Source organism: Apostichopus japonicus, chromosome 2 (genome assembly GCF_037975245.1).
Source record: "Apostichopus japonicus isolate 1M-3 chromosome 2, ASM3797524v1, whole genome shotgun sequence".
Lineage (NCBI taxonomy): Eukaryota > Metazoa > Echinodermata > Holothuroidea > Aspidochirotida > Stichopodidae > Apostichopus > Apostichopus japonicus.
In genome coordinates this window covers 18916012-18939349 of record NC_092562.1, presented here as the reverse complement: position 1 = coordinate 18939349, position 23338 = coordinate 18916012, and the positions used below count along the sequence as shown (strand labels likewise).

Below are 23338 nucleotides of genomic sequence, written 5' to 3'. Positions count from 1 at the left end.
AAAAGAAAAAAAAAACTATTTCGATATTTCTACTAGGTACTGTACCGAATGTGACATACAGGACACGTCTCAAAAATAGAAAGTATACACTTACCATCATTTTTTAACTTTGTTAAAACAAATATAAGGTAGTTGTTGAAGTCAGGAAACTGATTGAGATCTTCAAGTTTCTGTGAATGAGTGCAGGAAACAAAAACAAAAAAAAAGTATGTTATGACATCTGACATGTAACTTAAACATGCAAATGGACTATATAGATGCAGATCAGGATTTGGATCTGTTGGTTCTTTACTTTAACAATGGCCACAATTTATGGACAGGCATTAAAAACCAATATGCCAAACTGCATCACAGAGGTTACCAAATAATAACTTACCCATGTACAAGAAGAATGGAATACCTTTCATATTTCTTGCCAGCATCCAGGCTACAGGAATAAGCAATAGGCAAAGTGAACCCAAATTGAGTTTGAACTGATATTTTTCATTTGAGAGTAGACATGATTCAAATGCCTTACAGCTTGATCTTCTTCTTGCGACATACTTTTCATGTGCTGTCAGAAGAGCAGTGAACAACATGGTACTGTACGGTAGGTGCTGGTAACATTGAAAACATGTATGCATAACGACATGTTCCGTTCAATAACAAATGTAATAGAGTACAGTACATCGGGGTTTGGTGATAGAATACATCTGGCCAGATTTCAAAGAGACCCATTTCGGTGGGCTTACGTCAAGATGATGCAGTTGTCAACCGACAATAACAAAGTGCATGTAGGACAACACTAGACTTTGATTTGGAATCTCCCACCAATGTTGACACAAAATTAAACCGATGTGAGAAGTCCAGGCGCCAGAATTGACTACTTCCTCTCTCAGCAGTTAACACAGTAAGTGCGGTAGAATACATCATTTATTTGCACAAGACATCTGTATCTAGACATTCATTAAGGGCTGATTTCCCTGGGCTAATGTTGACATAATGTTGTTTTAGACTTTACACCGGTGCTGTACAAATACAGTAGGATGATATTCTATGTACCTGTAGGCCTAAACTTGAAATCTCTCACATAAGTTTATTACGTTATGAAGGAATCCTGTTGCCTGATGACTTGTCTCTTTCGGCAGTTTATTAATTTGATAAAATGCATATATATACATTAACCTATTCTCCACGTCAACTTGGACGATTCAAGAAGAGCTACTTGACTGGAGCTGACATTCTGTAGCAAATATACAGAGAACCCTAAACCAACAAGCATGCATACACTGCATAGCAGACATCTTCTATTGAGTAACACTGTTAGTTATGCGCACACTATTACATTCAAACTAGATACCCATGTAAATGGGGCTACTGTACGTAAACATACACTAGTACAGTAGATGCATGGTGGTATCTGCCCATGAGATCCAAACTTAGAAAGGGGATTCCCAATATTTTGGCACTAGTCATAAGATCATGTCTGTTATTTGAGTTCATGTATCTCGTAAATTCTATAATGCCTACAGGTTTATCGAAGACTGACAGACTGCAATTTATGAAACTCATGTAATTGATAGAAAAGACCATATGGATTTGATTAAGGTCTTCGATATTAAGTTATATCATAAACTAACTGAATGGCAGTAATTTTACTAGAGAAAAAACTTTGCGTCCCATGGATGTTAGTCCCCAAAAAAGTTTGCGTCCTGTAAAAAAAGCTTGCGTCCCGATTGAACACCAATTGCGTTTATGATATGACCTACTCTTACTAGTGCAGTTGTAAAGATGCGATCGTATCTTTGCCTATACTGTGTGCATGTTATACACAATACATAGGGCAGATCGCCCATTGCCCTAGCTTCGCTAATTTACAGGGGCGGGGTGGCCAGCCCCGCACCTACCAATAATTTTTCGTGGACCTGGTTGTTTGAAAACATTGCAAAACACCCCGGGTAAATGTTGGATCAGGTTTTGACGATTTGTGCATGTGCAGTTGAAACTGTGGCTCAAACCGGCCTATGTAAATGCAGTAATGAACTGCATGGAATTTAGCGTGAGATCTGCACACTGTAGGTACAGGGACTTTTGAAGAGTTGGTTATTGGTGAAATTGCTGTAAGGTCAAGCATGGAGCTACAAGGGCGGATGAAAGAGGGGCAGGGTGGGCTAAAAGATGCAATATGCTGTTGTTACCAATTCTTAACAACTTGCGATTGGTTGGTTTGATTTTGCAAACAATATATCTGTAGGATTGGAAGAAAAGAAGGGGTTTGTTTCTCGAAAAGAAAAAGTCGTTTGAAGATTTTGTTTCCCTGGCTAAAATCTTGTGTATAGGAAGCAGAATCCTGCGTTTGTCTCTGGCAAACACAAGTGAGTGTAGTAACCTTATACATATTTGCTGTCTTTTAGGGTTTTACCATAGTCTGAATAAAAAAGTTTGTCTGTCAGACCATAAATTCAAACTGAATTCATTCCAAAGAATGCGGGCATTGGACAAAACTTTACAAGCGACATTACCCTCATAAACGTAGCACTTCACTCTACGGGGCTCAAATTTAACAGTTGTCGGACATGTCGGACAACCTAAAACCCTGCTTAGGTTGTCTGATGGACGAACAGCTTATAAATATGCCGTAAGTGTTCAACACTTGAAACCAAACTTGGAAAAATATCTATTCTTTAAAAAAAATAAAAAAAACCAATTTGACCTGTTGTCCCCAAATGACCTTTGACCTCCACCAAAATCAAAAGCTCTTTGGACTCAATGTGATACTTCTACACACCAAATATGAGATCAGCCCAAGCTTACCTTCTGGAGATATCATGATTACAAGGTTTTTACAATTTGACCCGTTTTGACCCCAAAGGCCTTGACCTCCACAAAAACAATAAACTTCTTTAACTCAATGTGGTAATCTCTACACACCAAATATGAAATTGGGCCGACATTTCACTTCTTCAGATATTTTGTTTACAAGCTGGGTGTTACAAACGCACACACTTATACATTAACACATAAGCCATCATGAATGCAAATGTTATGATCATCATTGAAACCAAAACACCTAATTGCCCAGATTTTGTTGCTTTAAAAAGCGGGGATACCTCAGTTTTGCTTTCGTTTATACAACCAAAAATCCTATGGACAATCATAAACATTTTCTTAAAAATGTGCCGTGCTCTTCCATACCATAATTAAAACAAAAATGTGATTTCCATCAACCAACTATGCTTAGCAGAAGTTTGCTCTCATGGATTTTGTTAATTCACATGAATTGTCATTTCTATTTGCAAAATGAATTGCTTCGGATCATGAAGTATTCAAATATTTCGAAGAGTTTTTACTCTGGGGTAATTTTTCCGGCTGATTTCATTCCAAAGGCTTTGCCTATTGTTACAGGCCTATTCAGGGGTTCAGGTATCTGTCACACAAACTGCCTCTGGTAGTTCATATCTCTCATTATGTTTCTTCATATATCTATTTTTGGATTTGTGGTATATTTGCAAATGTCCTACATTTTAGCTACAGAATATGCAGTATGTCCGTCCAAACAAAAAAATAGTTAGCTTCAATCATAATCAACTGAAAGTACTAGGTATTTAAGTTATTTAAATTTTTACAGTGTATGTATTTTGTATGTCTATGATGAATGTGTAAACCACCAAAACAACATAAGACCTTGTTTCAATCTATCATTCACTATTAATTTAATTACCCTACCATTCAACAAATGAGAAATTTACCTTTCATGATGAAACAACATTGATGTGCTTTGATGGTAGGTAACCAGTTTAATGGCAGAGAACTGATTACTGAGATACAGCAAGTTTGAATAGTTTGTCTTTAGGCTTTCAATTGTCTAGTTATAATAGTAAATATAACTTCCTAGGACTGACGATTTTACCTAAAAGTTTTTGCAAACGAAATTGCAAACTTTGCATAATTTTTCTGATTCATGTATCTAGCATATTTGGCTGAAATGCTAAATCCAATAACGTAGCCAGCAGAGCTACAGGGCTTGCTAACATTTTAAAAAAAATCCTGTACAAAATGCCAATACACGAAAATTAACCCTGGCAATGAAGCCAAATGAAAGCTGTAAACCATGTATGTTGAGTTGTTCTCAAAAGCAATTTGTCAATGAGTGATGTTGCTCAAAAGTTTGCCTAGCCTAAAGTGACAGCGAAGCGACCATTTCGTAAGGTGTTGTTTGCGGGTTGCCTGGTAGTTTGCAATTACTCCAAACTTAGTTAAGCAGTTCCTTGGTTTACATTGAATATCTAGGCTTGTGATTATAAATTGTTTTAGGCAATTCTTTGAGGTCAGCAGCGTTGACAATATTTTCTATAAAAAAAAGGCTTTAAGGAAGGTTGCTATTTGTATTTTCATCGAAAATTCAGGAAAAGTTAAGCATAGCCTGCACCTAACTTTACCTTGATATGCCAAACTATAGGCCGAACATTAGAAGCCATCAAGGAAATGCTGCCAAAGCCTAGCCTAACTTAAGGCCTAGTATAACTATAAGTTACACTAACTCAAGGTCATACTTGACCCCCTTTGCTAAGCTTGCCTACTAGAAGTTGAATTTTAAATGAGCTAGGCCCTAAGACCTCTCCAAGGCATGACACTATACTCAAAACTAGTAACATAGCATAATATATTCTGAGGCCCGTACTTAACATTCAGCTAGCCTATGCTAACACTAGCTTGGTTTCAATCATATTAAGTCTAGGTTAGGCCTAGGCTACATGTGTCTTGTTCGAAATAGTTGATTTTCCTAGCCTACTGTATTAACGTTACAAATTTAGTACAGGCCGAAGGCTTTTTTTCCGCAGTCTGAAACCATACAGACTAGGCCCAGTACGTTTAAAACAAACGGTAATACTAAAATATCAGTGGTACAGGAGTAAACGAACCTAACGTTAACGAACATTAACATTTCGTGACTAGTAATTATGGGTTAGGCGAGACGATAATTGGCGTGACAACGTCTCGCTATATACGACATAAGCTTTGCCATTGAACATACTGTTAGGATAGCAATCCTACGTTGGCTTAAATCAATTGAGGGTGGTGGCGAAACATATATTATTTCGTATTTGTGGTGAGTTATAACAATAAAACTTATCAAATTAAGTCAAAAATATACCTGCTGTACTGCACGCTGAGTTTCGGTGTCTGGACTTTGAGATTCTCGCAATAATTGCAGAATTTGTTGGAGCCCTGCTTGATCTGGCTGCCACGAGAAAGCCATATTATAATGTAATGACAAATTTTTCACTCGAAAATGAAGGGCGCCATCAATGGTTCAAACTAAATGGCGGGTAGATAGGTTATAACGCACGTTGTTTGGTATTTCAGCAGGGAGTTGTTATTCCATAACAACTCCCTGGTTTCAGGAAAAAACATACGAAATTACGACTGAACATCAAACTTAGAAAAAGCTGTAAATTTCCTTCACGTTAAGACATTGGTTTCTATTTGTGATGTATCTTACGAGTCCGTTTTTCAAGGACTATGACTCGAGTGTGCAACAACCCAAATTCTGACCTGGCAGTGAAGGACTCGGACAGCCTGATTCAAGAACTTAGATTGCGACCAAACGCCATTATTCAGATTCTTGGGTAATTTATAATCATTTACCCAATCTCCTGCAATCATTTTGAAGTTAATCCAAGGTGGGACAAACGATCGTATGGAAAGCCATTTTAACATTTAATCGGGAATTTTAGATATCTGAAATTGTTTCTTTTTTTCAGATATCTGAAATTGAATTCGAGATATCTAAAATAGATTTCGAGATATCTGAAATTCTAATTCAGATATCTGAAATTGAATTCGAGATATCTGAAATTGAATTCGAGATATCTAAAATAGATTTCGAGATATCTGAAATTCTAATTCAGATATCTGAAATTCAATTCGAGATATCTGAAATTCAATTCGAGATATCCGAAATTGAATTCGAGATATCTGAAATTCTATTTCAGATATCTTAAATTTAATTCGAGATATCTGAAATTGCATTCGAGATATCTGAAATTGAATTCAAGATATCTGCAATTCTAATTCGAGATATCTGAAATTGAATTCGAGATATCTGCAATTGAATTCGAGATATCTGAAATGCATATGCATAAATTCCCGATTAAATGTTAAAATGGCACGTATGGAAAGCCATTTTAACATTTAATCGGTAAATTTCAGATATCTGTAATTGAATTCGAGATATCCGAAATTGAATTCGAGATATCTAAAATTCTATTGCAGATATCTGAAATTGCATTCGAGATATCTGAAATTCTATTTCAGATATCTGAAATTGAATTCGAGATATCTGAAATTGAATTCGAGATATCTGAAATTGAATTCGAGATATCTGAAATGCATATGCATAAATTCCCGATTAAATGTTAAAATGGCACGTATGGAAAGCCATTTTAACATTTAATCGGTAAATTTCAGATATCTGTAATTGAATTCGAGATATCCGAAATTGAATTCGAGATATCTAAAATTCTATTGCAGATATCTGAAATTGAATTCGAGATATCTGAAATTCTATTTTTCCCATTTTCACAGTAGTTAATAAAATACAGACGGGCTGTGTAGAAATATATTTTCAACTGTAGGAATCAGCTCATGAAATCACCATGTTAGTTAGTCGGTTAGTTCGTAACAAAAGAACGTGCTATTCGCAACCCGTCCGTGCTAATATTTTAATGACAAGGTATACAAGATTGGTGACCAATGCATTCCGACATATACATAGGATTGGCAGAGAATACAGATTTTATGTATCACCTCGTCCTCTAGAAAAAGAAGTATAAAAATTAAAATCTTTTTAGTTTATTTGGATATCACTCAGAAGCTAATTCTTGAGAGATTATGTATGAATAAAAATGACCCACATACAGTAGGGTGTTTGGTTATCAAATTAGACGAATGTTACTCGTCGACGAACATCTTGAGGTGTTCATGTTGATGTATGTGGAAAAAAAAATGATCTTGGCCAAACTTGACACTTCCATAGTTTTCATGTTGTCACAAAATGCTTGAAAAACTAAATAAAATCCAGTCTAAAACATATATATTTGTCTATTTTTGTTAACGTTTTTAACTTTTCTCAGTTTAATCAATTAAGTGTTGCTTCTGGAAAATTATTTTTGGGTCTTTTTTAAAGGATTATTGTAACCTACAAAACTGAGAAATATAGCACCATTTTGAATCTAGGCATTCCTCAACTTCACAAATATCTCAATAGGGAGGGATACACCCCCTTAGACCCCTCCCACAGGACGGTGCATGATCACTATGTAAGTAACACATCAATGAATAATGGGCCGGTCTAGATGAAAAATGCCAGAGCCGGTTTTAAGACCGAGTCCGCCCCTGCCTGTGGGAGACGTTCGTTGCTCGTGCAAACCTCATCCACCGTATTACGTGGTATAGCCTGATCGTGACCTTCATGTTAATATGAACATCGTGTTAATTAAACGGCTCAATTTCGGAGATTACTGTTAATTAACTTAATTTCTTAAGAAGTATCAATATTATAAACCGACATGAAGATTATCGTGACGGTCCAGGAATATCTTTCAATTTGGTTCACCCTCAAGATGACCAAGTTCATTGTAAACTCAGTTAATCACCTAAGGTGTTCAGGAGTAACACCAGTGTTGAAATGAGACGAGGAATTGGTAATGCAAACTCCTCGTATACTTCCGAAACTTGCTAAGTCTGTGGTGCAAACCATAGCTGTGGACTAATTATTGTCACGAAAATTGATTTTAGTTTCGTGACAATTTCACACATCATGATAATGATTTTTTTTCAGGAGCAGGTACTTTTACTTGACATTTGATTCTGTAAGGATTAAGTATTGAGTTATCATTAATATCGATGTGAGATATGGGTAATACCCCAAAAAAGCCCACTACGAATGTTGTAAACGAGTTTGCCAGACAGTGAAGAATCCAGGATTTCACAGAAAAGGCGGCCTGGGACATCATTACTATAGAAGCCCTCGGAAATTTCTAGCGGCGGTGCGTATAACTCCAACTTTGAAAATGTAAGGAACTTATATGTCCGCGCGCGGCTCGATAGAAGTCAGTGCTAAAATTTCCGACTATATGTATTTGTATACCGTCTATCAGGGAGTTGCTTGAATCTGTCTCAGTTTATTGCAGTATACATTCAAGCGATTAATATCGATATAAAAATTGAGCAGGTCGGAAGTCCTTGCTAGTAATGTTAAAAAAGAAGAAACAAATGAGGAAACATCGGCTAGAGAATGATTGAAAGGACGGTAGAAATATCATAACAAAGATTGTAATTCTTCAGCGAATTTGATAACAAAAAAGCAGCGATTATAAAAATGAATTTAAAAACAAAAGGAGCATTCAGGTGAAACTGGTTGTATAGCAGGATGTCTTAAAGATGGCTCTTTGTGTTACTTGCAAAGAGGCTGATAGCGGTTGGCTTATTAGAATAAGGGAGATGAGCTTTCTACAATTATATATATATTCTTTGCAATTCTAATAAAATCATTTCTTGCAACTTCAATGACTTTATTTACAGGGTGATGGATGCTTCTGTTGAAGAAATTCTATTTTGTGGCTAAATTTTTGGTGCGAAACCTTTCGAGGAGCTGGTAACCGGTTTTCCACGTCTAGATTCGCCCAAGTTGGCAACTGGGCCAATGTATAGTATCAAAAGAGTAGTTTGAATCAGAACCAGTAGCGTACTAATGGGAGGCCGGGGGGGGGGGGGAGTCCAGTCCTCCTCGTGTACCATTCCTAAACAACTAATCAGTTCAAAGCTTTGCTTTTTGCTTTGCATCTTAGCCACTTTACATATAAACGAAAATTTATCAAAGAGGAGGGGGACACCGGTCGAATTCCCATGGACCCCACCCCAGAACGGCATCCCCTGCACGGGGTGACGAAGGATCCGCTTGGGCCCCTAACTATCCTAGGTTTGCCACTGTCCAGAACACACAACGATCCGTCCTACAATGTCATTCCGGTATGAATGATAACACACTGTATTGTATATGGACGAGGTATACACTACCTGCAATCTTAGTAGTTGGAAGCTAACGTGCTTCGATTCCCAATATTTGGTTGTTTGAATGTATTTATAAACTATACCTTACCCCAGACAGTGGATTATATCTAGCATAGGCGAGTCTGTGATGTCATCATGACAGAGCCCCTCCACTTATCTGCCGTTGCCAGATGCATTTAACATATGTCATTATTATAGGATGTTGTAGTGACCTGAAGATGCAGGAAATTCCCCCAAAATGTGACAAACAATGAACTTCAGCAACCGGAATATCCCATTATAACTGGGCCAGGAATTAACGACTCTCTCATACCTGGTTGGCATATTCCACTACTAAGAGAGAGTTGTTTTTAACTTTGGTGTTGGTTGTTCTGTTTGTAATTTATACAATATTGGTGTAATAGCCTTTTCTTTTATTTGGTACCGGATATCTGGCAAATAAAACTTATTTATAACAGTTCGTAGTAATAGTATTTTCTCTTATTTGGTATCGGACATGTGGCAGATAAAAGTATTTAATACAAATTTCGGAGTAGGCCTATAATATATATGTGCTTGCATTGGTATTGGACATATGACATGTTTGATCAGAGGAGTTAATTCCCTTTCTGGAGTTACTGCCCCCGTTTTTTTTCTTCTGACAGTTTATGACCAGGGAGTTGTTCCATAACAACTCCCTGATATGACAGTAGAGTCAACCCTGGTAAACCTCCACGAAAATTGAAACAGCGTGTCAGTTATGAATCATATTCGTTACTAAATATAGCATATGACGCCCTGCAATTAGATGGTTTATGGACTGACCAGACTAGCAGAATGCTAGCCAAATGCAAGGCCGTCCAAATAATATCTCCCATATATCTCAAGCGATGGAACTTTGAGAAAAGGAAAGGGAGGGTTTGCTAAAGCGATGAAAGAAGTTTAATTGACACACAGATTGGTTACGACATAATGACATTTCTTGAAAATTCTGACCGATATAATCCAACAGTTTATATATATAGGTATCTGGTCAATATTACATATTATTTTTTAGCTTTGTGTTGGCGGTCTGATCAAACTGTCCAAGTAAACAACTCTTTCGCTGCACGGACATCATCAGCTGGTGATTGTGAAGATATAGCAAGCTATCGTAATTCAAGGTGAGTGGTAGGCAAATTTGATATGCATCATCGAATACGAATTTGGTCTAGATATTTTGATTTTGGAAACTGCCTAACGTAAGGCTTCTCTAGTGTAAGAGACTAAGACTGTAGAGGCCTTACCCTAGCCTTAGCTGGTCGTCTCCTAATCCTATATCTAGTCGTCAAGCCTTTCTTAGAATTAGTTATTACTAGGCTAGTAATACTAGTATTATCTATCATACTACAATTGGATGGTATGTAGTATACAGGTACAGTATGTATGCAGGGACTGCAGGGAATACCATTGTAACGCATAGTAGGTGTGATTTCCACAATATTCAGTCAAAAAGAAATCATCTTGCAAAATTATGTAACCTAGGGAAACGATGATGTAAGGATAGGCCTAGGTAACAAGTATATCATAAAAATTCCAGCTGACAGTGTCATTTGAAAATAGACCTACCTGTAGGCTAATTTCTTCCACCAAAATTACACAATGATAAAATATGCTCAAATGGTTTGCAAGTGAAACAAAAACATTGCATTAAATTAAAAAAAAATCTTTCTTGGATTTAACAGTATTAGATAATTCTGTCATTTGGAATACTAAATAGAATTATTATTACCACATGAATCTCTTAGTTGTATTGAAGGGTTGAGGGTTATCCCATTATGTGTGAATATTACATGTTTTTGGTTAATATCAGGCCTAGAATTTCATTATGATTTATGACTTTGATCTTTGACTCGATATGTTAACCAACTTATCAAGTCTACTAGCAGAAATTGTCCAATTCCTCGTTTCTCTTCCGGCAAGTGATTAAATCCACTGGCATTGTTGCCAGTAAATATTTAGCCCAAATTTGGAGGCCTGAAAATCACACAAAATTTAAAGGCATTGAAGACTCGCCCAAAACCGCGTGCGGCCATCTGAAAAAGTTAACTTTCCGTTTCTTGCAAGTGACGTTTTGTTCGTGTCGCTACAAAATGGTACCTTGATATCTTTAGCTGGACCTGAGATGTCCATCGCTGTATTGTTTGTACACTGTGCTGTGGGTATTGACCGCAGCTGTATGTACTGACTGTACACTTGTGTCTAATTACGGATGGTAGCAAGCTGTGTGTGTGTATTTTCTGGGATCGATGGTGGTGTCTAACACTTCTGTAACACATCATTCGAAACTAGGTCAAATTACGGGCATTAGACGTTTCTTTTTGCGCGAGTCTTCACACCCTTTAAACCCAAATCAAAGATTGGAGCTCTTCTATGAATTTTTGTTTTGTCTTTCAGAGTTGAAATTCAGTAGAGGAAGAGGGATGGTAAAGTTACCCAACCTGTGACATCTGACCAATACACTGATACAGCAGGTCAACATAGCGACACTGCATATGGAATACAAAAATTATTGCTTATGGTGCCTATGAAAAACAGACTGCACTCAACAAAAACCAACTTCTAAGAAGGCTTGACAACTTTTTCATTTTTAAAACATGGAGGAAGCTGGGAAAATGGCAACAACCGACAAATCCCCATCCTCTGAACTTCCTGAACCCTCGGTTGGTGACTCCCTATCTCCGATTACGTCTAAAACGGCGGGAATTGATCTCAACAATTCTAAGGATGTATCCACATGTTCGGATCTGAACAGCTCGTCCGACCATAGCGACTATGAAAGTTTTGAGTACGACCTAGGACAGCTCAGCAACCTACCACCAGAAATAGTGCATTGCATACTGGGATATCTAGACGCAAGATTTGTATTGACCCGTTTGAGCCTGGTTTGTAAAACATTCTATCACCTTTTGAAGGATACCACCACATGGAGGTTAAGGGTTGTGAAGCTATCAGAGAAAAGTTACCCAGTATTTCCTGGTAAGAGACTAGGAAAAATTCATCTACTACTTGGCAGGTTTTATTTTTTTGGTGAATATTATGGACAGTATGGACTGAGAATAAACACTGTTAAACGACCACACCCCAAAATTGGATAAACCTTTGTTGAATATTGACTGTACAGCACCTTGCATGTCACCGTCATCACTTTTCGACCTCACTGAGGCATTTAATAATTAATTTTCGACCAGGCACTCTGACAATATGGGAATACAGTATCTAGATTTGACTAAATGTTTTAACAAAAAACATTAAGAGTTTTCGACAGAGCTCATTCATATTGAAACCTGTATGAATGAGCTCTGTCGAAAACTCTTAATGTTTTTCTTTCTTCCCCAAGAGCTCATACAACTGTGCAATAGCTTTGGCCTTTCTTTTTGGATAAATACTGAATTCGTGAATATTCATGACTATGAAGTGCGTTAATTCTGAGTCGGTATTAGATATTTTGCAACTTCCCCAATTTCCGAAACCCTCGAACTCTGCAGTGTTTATTGTTTCCTTTAAGAGATGTTGTAATTTCTTTAAGTTTTCATATTCTTTTCTTCTCCTTCTTTTCACAGAGGATGAAGATCTAGACTGGCCATTAGCATGCATTCAGAGGGAAGAATTTCACAATCTATGGACCAACACAGAAACTGTAGAACATTTCACCTTGACTGAAGCTCATTATGCAGCTGTGGATTGTGTACATTTAACAGAGGTGAGAACTAATTGTAATCAAAGTTGTGGAGAAATACAGTAGGCACGTAAAACGAATGTTACCTGATCAAAAAGAAGGGAACATTGTGCCAGTAATCACTGCATATACATGCCATCCCGAGTTACAATGACATGAAAATATCTTGCTGTTGGCCTGTTTGACTTTGCCTGTATGATCTTTGAATGTGTTCTTAATGTTTTGAATTTCTGTTGACCGTAAATAGAATTTCAAAATGCAAAACCATTTACAACATTGGGAAAAAAGCAGAACTTGCAATCCAGGAAGCACAATAACAACATTTACAAAAATTACATCAATTTCTTTTGGCATATATTGACCTTTATAATTAGGTCAGTTGAAGGGGTTTGATTGACTAAATGGGGTCTATCATATATGTGGGTGATCAATTTTGTAATAAATAACGTAGAGCCTCCATTGCTGAGATACATATTCCTAGGTGTACGCTTTGGTTTTCAATGCAGACAGGTTCCCCAGTTCTGTCGCACAGGGACTGTATAAAGAGATGGTCTCATAATTTACATTTGACTTAAAGTCCAATAAATGAAGCGCATGTGACATGCTGTGGTTTTTTTTTTGTGCTACTGGTTTGGAATGCAGGCAATCATTTTCTTTGGCAACCGACAAAATTGCTTTATGTTCAGAATAGCCAATACATTGCTCAAAATATGCACATGAATGTTTTTGAAGTTGCTGGTTTTCTATTAACTGTGATGAAGTCTGATTTAAGTATTGGATTATTGATAATGTAATATTTGCACCTGTACTTGATAAAAGTTTGATCAGCTTCAGAAGCCATGTCTTTTCCGTATCGCTCTTTACAGGGTGGAAGGTATTGTTATTCCGGCTCCAGGGACCGTTCCATCCAGATGTGGGACCTGGCCAAGCTTGATGCAGAAAACCGGGAGGAGTCCATCAATGCATCTAAAGTTGCTTCTGCAATAGCTCATAAGGTGTGACAATCAAATCATGATTTGCTAGAGTGTAGTTTTTTTGAGCACTTTTTTTTATATTTTTTTTTATGGCCGTGCAGACAGTCATGAAAGAACTATCAACAGTGCAGATTGCATTGTAATATCCTTTTTCAGGTCTTTAGAAACAAATTTACCTGTTTAACATCTGAGGCTCATTAATCTAAATTACTGGACTAATTAGGTTAATAACAAGCAGTCCATCTAGTGAGCTCCATAGCAGCAGTTTTCTGAAATCAAACTTCAAGAACTGCAGGTTTGTTATGTACGTAGAACCCCCTTTCTGAGGTCATATGAGGTCAATAATGGGCCCAAACCTTCTAAATATGGTCACTAAAATATAAAATCTGGATGCACTTTGTATTTTGATACATGTAGGTTCTTTATCAGTGCTCGTATCCTTGCTCGTAGCAAATCAACGAAAGTTGAAAATCATGCGTGCATCTACCCATTGAAGGTTCTCCTATAAAATCTGGCGAGGAACTCACTAAAACCTGTTGGCTTTCTGGTTCTATTCTAGGGTTGGATATGGCACATATCATCCAATGGAAACAAACTCTGCTCATCCTCCTGGGATTGCTACCTCAAGATCTGGGACATAAATACCGAATTAACGGAACTCCATAAGCTCAAGTGAGGATTATGTTTTTTGCTTTCTTACTTTCTTTAAAGGATAAAGACAACTTCTATAAATAGTGTAGATGTTACCAGCGCCCTCAGGTCGACAAGTTCTATCCTCTCTACTAACTGAGTTTTACTGCTCCACATGTTCTGGGTACTGTTTTCTTGCTCAGTTTTCTGGTCACAACGTCGATATCGGCATCATATTTTCCAGCAAGAACCAATTTCACTGTAACTAAAACAGAAAGGGGGGAATGTCGGGGGTGGAGGCGGGGGTGGGGCCAGAAGGACAAGGGTTACCCAAATGGTTTCAACTCTACTGACTCTTTGGTATTCACATCTTTTATAACTTATCAAATTTGATTAGCCAATCATTTTTGTTGATCTTTGAACAGTCATATATTTTACACTCTCGATAATAATCTCGCAGCTGGTTACCACATTCCATAGCGCTATGATACAGATTTGTTGATTTGTTCTTTTAAGTGTTTTTAAGAGATATTAAGTAAATTATTGAGGAATAGGTTTTGTCTATAAATATGACAAGTTTTAATTCTCCATCTTTGTCTCTCTCGTTCGTCTTCATCAGGGGGCCATCTGCTTTCCTCTGTTCTGTCTTTCTTGACGACCTCATCATCGCCGGCTCGTATGATAAAAGGATCTATGCATATGATCCAAGGGGTGAGACTGCTCGCAGAGAGAATATCGCAAACGATTAACAAATTTCATGTTGATTTTTCTTGTGCAGTGTCAGTCTGTTGAATCATTATCAATATCTGTATAGAGCCTTCACTTCTGAACTATAGCACCTCCCTCCCCTGCTCACTCCCTCCCTCCCCTGCTCACTCCCTCCCTCCCCTGCTCACTCCCTCCCCTGCTCACTCCCTCCCTCCCCTGCTCACTCCCTCCCTCCCCTGCTCACTCCCTCCCTCCCCTGCTCACTCCCTCCCTCCCCTGCTCACTCCCTCCCTCCCCTGCTCACTCCCTCCCTCCCCTGCTCACTCCCTCCCTCCCCTGCTCACTCCCTCCCTCCCCTGCTCACTCCCTCCCTCCCCTGCTCACTCCCTCCCTCCCCTGCTCACTCCCTCCCTCCCCTGCTCACTCCCTCCCTCCCATGCTCCCTCCCTCACTTTTGCCATGCAGTTCTGTTGTTTTACTATATGTGTAAAAGTAAGTTGGCCTTACGTTTCGATCCTAGCAGGATCTTTCTTCAGAGGCTAAATGACAAGTAACAGTAACAGAAGGGACAAAAACATGCACAGAAAACAGGCAGGTTAATGAGCATGGTGAACACAAAGAGATAGATGTAAGGGGATTAGTAGACAAGGGATGGAGAGAAGAAAGAAAGAAACCAACAGAGCAAGAGGAGAGGTAGGAGATAAACAATGGAGGGACAAAGAGAGGATTAAGGGAAGGTGGTAGGGAATAAACTGGAGAAGGACAGACAGAAAGGTGTGGAGAAAAAAGGGTGGAAGAGAGCTATGAGAAGAGGAGCGAAAGGGGGGGGGGGGGGTGACAAGGGGAGAAGGAGGGGGAACAGAAGAAAATTTAGTATCTCCTACCTCTCCTCTTCCCCTGTTGGTTTCTTTCTTTCTTCTCTCCATCTCCTACGCAGGCTCTTTAGTGGATAAGCAGTTTGCTAACAGTTTTATTTTATTTTGGTTTTACTATATGCTATTACTGTCTTTGTCGCTACCAACAGATAGCTGTAGAAGCGTCACCAAGTGGTTTCTACATCGCGGCCCTGTCCTCTGCCTGGCAGCAGACGACAAGTACATGATCTCGGGAAGTGAAGACCAGTCTCTCAAAGTATTCGACCGCAGAGCTGACAAAGTGTTGATTGAACATCGGGTAAGCACTGATTGAAAGTGCAAAGGGCATGCTGGGATATAACAATAGCTAACTATAGTATACAAGTATTAAACTTAAAAAAAAGTATTGGGCGGGCAATCAATGGTAATACAACATTTTTACACATTAATTTTAAATCTAAGAAAGATTCATTAGTTATAACTATATAAAATGTTTTAAGTTTGTTTTTTGTCTTGCCTCAGCTTTATAATGCTTGAGCAAAGTAGTGTCCTTGTTGATTAAAATGTTGCTTCTGAGGAGCTAACTAGTTGCTTCTGTCGACCAATGAGCCTTTACCATGCAATTTATCAAATTCTCACCAATGTGACAGCCAAACTGTACTGTTAGCCTGTTACTCAATTATTTTCTTTTTCCAACGTTGACTGTTTCTCACACAAAAATTCAAATATTTATTTAAAGTCATGTTTTTCCCCCTCTCTTTTTAATTGAACAGTTCAAAAGTTTTCCAATGTCTCTCTCCTATGGTTATAACCAATTGTGGACCGGCCACAAGAGTGGACAGCTGAAGGTGACGTATCCAAATGACGGTCTCTTTGATGTCGTGAAGGTGAGTAGTTTGAATCCTCATCTGTCTGTAACTGCCAGTGCTACGGGTCTAGTGACTCAGTAGATAAAAGGAGGTGGAGTTTGAAGCAATTGAACCTTGCATCTGGGAGGAGGTCGTGCATTTGAACCATTGGCTAGCCAAAGTGAGGGGGTAGGGGGAAGGGGCGAGGGGGGTATTTCAACTAGGAGAAATTCACTGTCTTCCCATCTGAAATGTAATATCTAAATGAGCTTAAACTAAATTGGGTGGTTACCCAACGTGCAGTGTAAGTTACAAACCATTCGGCTTGTGAGTGGTGTAGTAACAACCTTAAAAGCTGATTACATGTTTGAAATTTCTCTTCCTCCAGACTTATGACTCGGGGCACAGTGGCAAACTGACCGGTGTGGTTCATAATCTGGGAGGGCTCTGTACCTGTGCTACGGATAAACAAATCAAAGTGAGTTTACCCGGTTCATTTCTTAACAACTCCCATTTGCATCAATATTTTTTGCTCGCTTGTGATTTCAAAGCATCGTAACTCTGACACAATTTTTCTGAGGTGAATTTAGAGTGGAAATGTCCTGAAGTTTCTATCCCGGTATTTAAGATGATGGGTCTTTCTTTGAGAACAAGTAAAATGTGTGATGACAGCCCTACACACAATACAAGTGTATAAATATATGGGTTGAATCAAGACAGGGCGTCAAGGGTCGCCATGAGCGGTTCCTTGGGCTGAATTTAAAAAAAAAAAAAAAAAAAAAAAAAATGAAAAATTGACTTTTTGAAAAACTTGATACATTGGCCTAGGTAATATACAGTGCTCCCACTGGCACTCCTAGACAACTGTGTAGCCTTCCTATGAGTGGTTGGTGCTGCCTTTCCCCCTCCCCCCTCCCCTCACACTTTCCCTTTCTTAAGAATGGTTTGGTATCCCCTTCTCTGATTTGAGTGTGAAGCAGATGAAAATATGAAAAATGTTTGTCAATTTCATGAATAGCTACAAACGATGGCAACAATAATTCACTTCAAAGGAAAAGAAAACAAGAAACAATGCAATTCATTAAGTCCGAGAGATCTTTAAAGAGTTTCTTGACCAAAATATAAAAAGAATAACCTCAGGTTTGTGTATATCCACCCAGCCTGCCAGAGAATGCCAGCAATCACTAGTACAGCACAGTCACAACATTGACCACTGGCTTGAGCTACCTGTTACATGATCCCTATCCCACAACTATCAGATTCTACCTTGACAACATCTGGAAAGATTGATAATAAAAAATAAATTTGATAAATTCTTCTCTGACCTCATGCATTAAAGTATTTTTTTTTAAATTAATCTGAATTTCAAGTCAATTTTTGTTTTGAAATGTCATCATCATATTTCATCAAATCTAGCATACGCCATCACCCATCCACTAATGCAGTAAGGGTTTTCACAACATATTAGCCTTTTGTTCTTATCAAGAACTTTATACCCACCCCCTATTTTATTCCCTACTCTTCTCTAGATCCATGCACCAACAGACCCCATAGACACCTTGACGACGTTGGCCCACCATGCGGCGGACGTGACGGCCGTAGCTATGCAGAATAACGTCCTGGCTAGCGCTGGTGGAGATGTCTCCATTGGAATCTGGAGGCCAAAGAATTGGAGCGTTTGACTGCGACCACGGTATTTAAATTCTCTGGGGTTATTACTCGTGTCGTTATTTATACATTAATATCATCGGATGGATGATAATTTGTACCAGTTTGTTCATCACTTTAGAATTCTACATCCCTCATAGTATATCTAAATTTATTTAAAGTCTAATATGTCTTCATAGTATCTTCCTGCAGTGGTATGCAGTTAATTAAATTATTTATGTAAACTGATGTTTCCTTTCATTTTCACCCTTAGAATTTTGAAATTTTTCTATATTTAGGTAACTGTGTGAATTTGGTGGGATACCTCTTGTCCATGACCTGGCAAACCAGAATGACCTCTCTTTGACCATTACTATCTTCCTCCCTTTAACCCTCCCCCTCCTCCACCCTACCCTAAATTGGTAGGTCTGACTAACTCTGGAAGTCTTTCTAGTGGGTGAATGCAAAAGGAAAATCCATGATCATACAACAGTTGACCAGTTAAAAGGGTTCAATTGCTAGCACAGGTGCCTAAAGCAGACATGAGCTTTTTCCGCGAATTCGCGGAATATCCGTGATTTCTTTTCTACCTCGGGGACAAAAGCTATTATCCTAACACACTGTAGCATACGCAAACTGGAGCCTATACCGCAATTATTGCAAATATCCGTGATTTATCTTTTACCTCAGGCTCATCCCTGCTAAAGTTAGACATTAGGAAACTGAGTATTAGATTTTGGGAGGAGGAGAAGAGGGGGAGGGTTAAGTAGAGGATTGCATAATGTTATACCAGACCCCTCTACAGATGTGCAATATCATTAACACACATCAATCACTTAAACCGGATTGGTTTCATTATTAACTTCCTCATCAAACATGGATGAGATTGACTCGATGGCATTCGTGAACAAGGTATGATGTGATTTGACTTTAACGTTAAAGGCTGATCCAGTGGCTGAAGTTGAATGCTTTAACAGAATTGCTGTCTTGTCTAACAGACAGACACTATATAGCAGTACCTCTGTACTAGCATAGCAAGGGGCCAGTATATATACAAATTTCATGAGCGTCCCACACAAATCGACACCTGTATCTGAGATGTTGTAATTTTTCGCTACTGGTCTTCTAAGTTTAGTTTAGTAATTAATCTTTGCAGCATTTCTAGAGAAAAAAAGTATTATAGTGTGTGGCCTGTTTGCATTCATGTATGATCAGATCGTCAAAAGATGAGGCTATAAATATGTTATGGTTTATTTATTTTAACAGTGATGTTAGCATGTGAATGTGGTTTTCAGTTTTTAATTTTACTTCAAGATAATTCTTATTTGTAGAATTTTGTATATAAAAACAATATTTAGGAAAGTTATATAAATGATGTGACATTTTAGCATTAAGAAAAAAGAAGAAGAAATTAGAATGTGTCGTGAAACTGAAAGTATTGCTCAAATAAGTCATGTGGAAAGGTGAATGACTTATTAAAGAGGGGAATAACAAAGTGTTGGATTTCAAAAATATGTAAATAGAGAACTTGAGAAAAAACAAAGCACATTGATCCAACTTCGTAGCTTGTTGTGTTGATGAGATATATTAATATTGTAGTTTATTTCACTTTATTCGGATGAGTGAAGTTATCTGTGATGTCGCTTATGGGCTACACCAAACAACCCCTTTGGTTTTGAAATGATTATACAACCTTGGAAAATAATTGGAATAATGAGTGTGTCAGGTGGGGGGGGGGGTGGGGGAAGGGGATGTGGACCAATTGAAGGACCATGCTTTATCTACTTGAGCACCAACTAAGAATCTAACAATTCCGTGTGAAATGTCGGCCTGTTATTCATCACATTTATTTATTGTGTCCATTTAGATGCAAAGGAAACTGTTCTACCTCACTCATTGATGAAGACGTCAGTCATCAATCCTACGACAGAAACAAGAAAAGTTTGGTTAATTTATTGAAAAGTTGTCGAAAGCTCTCTAGTTTGCTTCTGTGTTTTTTTTCCTTGATTAATGGAAGGGAAAATAATCAAAGACAAGGTTATGTATAAACAGAAGAACAAGTCAATAAAATAACAAGAGCGAATTAAAATTGATTGTTACCGTCGTTGTCATATTTACTATCGATGATTTCTGTTATTATAATGATTGACTTTTCCTTCTTTTGACTGGGTAAAATGTACACACCAAGATGAAATAAACAAAAGTAATGAATAATTAGCAAACACCACCCACACATTCCCCCTACCCATCCCCCCACTCACCAACATAACCCCCCTTCCTGCTTCTTCCTCTCATAGATCAAAGAATTAGAGATAATACATTGTTTGAATTTTTACCAAAAAACATACATTGAGAAGCAGAACAAGCTATCAAAATGAATATTTCGTAAAATGATTCTTTTTTATCAGTTTAATTCTACCCGTCATTGGAATATCCCTTCTAACTTGCTGAACCATGAAATAAATAAATAAGCAAACAAAATAAATTATCATTTGACAGGGAATTAGATTTGTCCTGGTATCACATTGCTAAATGCTGTGCAACAAAGGGCAACTTGCACACAGGAACCATAATAGAGTTTAAGTTAAGAGCCTACCTAACTGTTACACACGTTAACATGAAATGAGTAAACAGGAGTAATATTTTGTCTGCATTTTTTACATTTTTGTTGCAAAATGCACTGGGGCCGGTGGAGAATATATACCACATATATTTGTATTGTCGTAAGTGTTTGTAACAACATAAGTGTATTTTTGCTTCTTTGCATAATTCTTGAAGCCAAATGAAACTGAAATAACTCACTTTCTACTTTGACCCCCAATCTTCCATCTCTCCCCCCATACCCCCCACCACATAAGAAAATGAAACTTGGAAAATTGCCATTAATCATTGAGCCATGTTATACTATTAAGTATCAAAAATAAAATAAAATTATAAATTATATTGATATCTTTCAGGGAGAATATTCATCCCCATATTATATAGAATACTTGGTTTAAAATCTCGATTGAATTCAAGGTATCAGATGAAAATTGGCCACCTTGTCTCACAAAGGCATTTAAAAATTATTTATTTACATGAAATATATCATAATTCTTGTCCACTACTACTGACAAATCTAACTAACTACAAGATCTCTCGATTAAATTTATGCTACTGCGAAGTAATTCTCTTTGCATGTTAAATATAAAACTGTTAGCTATTTGAGAAAGCTACATTACATTTAACTAGTGAATACAAACACAACATAAGCCCATGCAAAACTTGACCAAACTCGATTATTATGAAACTGGTAATAAATTAATGATTCTACTCACATTCCTGAACGATATTTTTTGAAGAAACGACATTAAAAAAGTTGCTACTTTTAAGTCATTCCAAAAACAAAAATAACATGCAGAAAAGCTACAAAACATTAACAAACAGTTGAAAGGCCATCGACATGGGCCCCAAACATTGCCTTAAGTTTTCAAATGCCATTCCTGAAAGATCTGATATGCTTAATTCTATACAATAAGGAATTGTTCAATAACAAACAAACCAAAAAAAGAACTGCCTGCACTTATTCCAGCATACCCGTGGAGAATAATGGTCATCTTTAACAAGAACTTCTATTAAACAAGAGATCCTAACCATATATATACACAAGACACTGGACACATTTGGTCCTACTTTCAATCATAAAAATATTCTGGTCTTCCATCTGACCACATTTGAAACTGACAGAATTAACAGATGTTACAAAAAAGCTACAAAACAATTTGAGATATGGAAACTTATTCTTTTATCGCTGGGAAAGTAGGTCAGAAAGATCTCGATTGGTCAGGGAATAGGTTGATAAATTTTCATTGCAAATGCACCTCAAATAGATGCAAACATTTTAAGATTGCTTGCAATATTTTACCTGCCTGTCAAGTGAGATAGCCAAACAGAACTTCCTTGCCTTTTTTTTAAACATTTGTGGCTCAGTGTCGAGTGTAATTTGGATCCAGTAATTGCAGAGGAAACTCTGCTGTCACTTTTGAACCGGTGGGACCCTGAAAATTCTGAAAACCCTAACAATGCAATTGTCGAGTGTTAGCTTAAGAATGCTAGTGCATGGCAATGTGTAGCATTATGTTTGAAGGCTGAGAGAACAATTGCTTAATCTATCATAAAACATACTCTTTACATTCTAGCAGTTTTGGAGCTAACTCTGAGATAAAAGACAAGGAAAAAATACTTGAAAAGGGTAAGCTAAATATATATGTATATCGTATAGTCACACCAAGCAAATCTTACTCTACAGTAGAGAACGAGTGAAAAGATGACTTCCCTTATTTTTGACATTTTCTGCTCCCTACGTTACATTTTCACTATTATTTATTACAGCATTATTATGTTATCGCATTAACAAGTGCAACTATATTCCTCATATTTGACCCTATTTGGTCTTTTAATTGTAACTATTCCTAACTTTAGATGATACTCCAATAAACTCAATTTTATGACTTATTTCAGCACATAGTGCTACTGCATGGATTGAAAGAAAGTGACCTTGATGAAAAATTCTCAAATATTTGGCAGCAATAACATCGCCATGAAAGAAAAAGCAAAAACAACAACCCACCTTCACCTGCTGGGAGTAACTCCTATCCTATCATAGTATTTAATGAAGAGTGCTAATTGATGTTAACATTGGATCTCTCTTCCTACTTCTACTGTGGCTTCAAATAAGGTTTCTCATAGTACAACTCATCAAGCTATTGCACAGTTATTAAAATAACAACAAAAAAGAAGAAGAAGATGGATAAAGATTTTTTCTCTCAGTATGTCAGTCAAAAAAAAAAAACAAAAAAACAAAAAAACAAAAAAAAAAAAAAATTGGAAAATACATTTATTCATCCAACCTTGTATTTTAATTACATTGTCAGACCAAAAAATATT

The 23338-nt window shown here is 37.4% G+C and overlaps 2 protein-coding genes across 8 annotated transcripts in view; one reads left to right on the top strand and one right to left on the bottom strand.

Annotated features, from left to right (window-relative positions):
• Positions 1-5273, bottom strand: part of LOC139981094 (transportin-1-like) — a 43779-nt gene extending 38506 nt beyond the window's left edge. The window contains exons 1-2 of the mRNA XM_071993275.1: positions 5135-5273; positions 95-170 (exon numbers count right to left, since the gene is read on the bottom strand). Of these exons, the coding sequence (XP_071849376.1) occupies positions 95-170; positions 5135-5239 (181 nt within the window). The 5' untranslated portion in view covers positions 5240-5273. The remainder of the gene's footprint in view (positions 1-94; positions 171-5134) is intronic.
• Positions 5274-9856: 4583 nt separating this feature from the next.
• LOC139981063 (F-box/WD repeat-containing protein 9-like) lies at positions 9857-20505 on the top strand. 7 transcript variants are annotated; one of them, XM_071993223.1, is made up of 11 exons: positions 9857-10196; positions 11470-12051; positions 12636-12775; positions 13618-13746; positions 14285-14397; positions 14975-15066; positions 16088-16236; positions 16691-16804; positions 17154-17243; positions 18295-18458; positions 20280-20505. In XM_071993223.1, the coding sequence occupies exons 2-10, from the start codon at positions 11670-11672 to the stop codon at positions 18445-18447; spliced, it is 1362 nt and encodes a 453-aa protein (XP_071849324.1). In that variant the 5' UTR covers positions 9857-10196; positions 11470-11669; the 3' UTR covers positions 18448-18458; positions 20280-20505. The 7 variants fall into 7 exon arrangements, with proteins under 7 accessions (XP_071849324.1, XP_071849313.1, XP_071849355.1 ...); XM_071993212.1 differs by having other exon boundaries at positions 9859-10196; positions 18295-20505; XM_071993254.1 differs by having other exon boundaries at positions 9859-10203; positions 18295-20505.
• The last annotated feature ends 2833 nt before the right edge of the window (positions 20506-23338 follow it).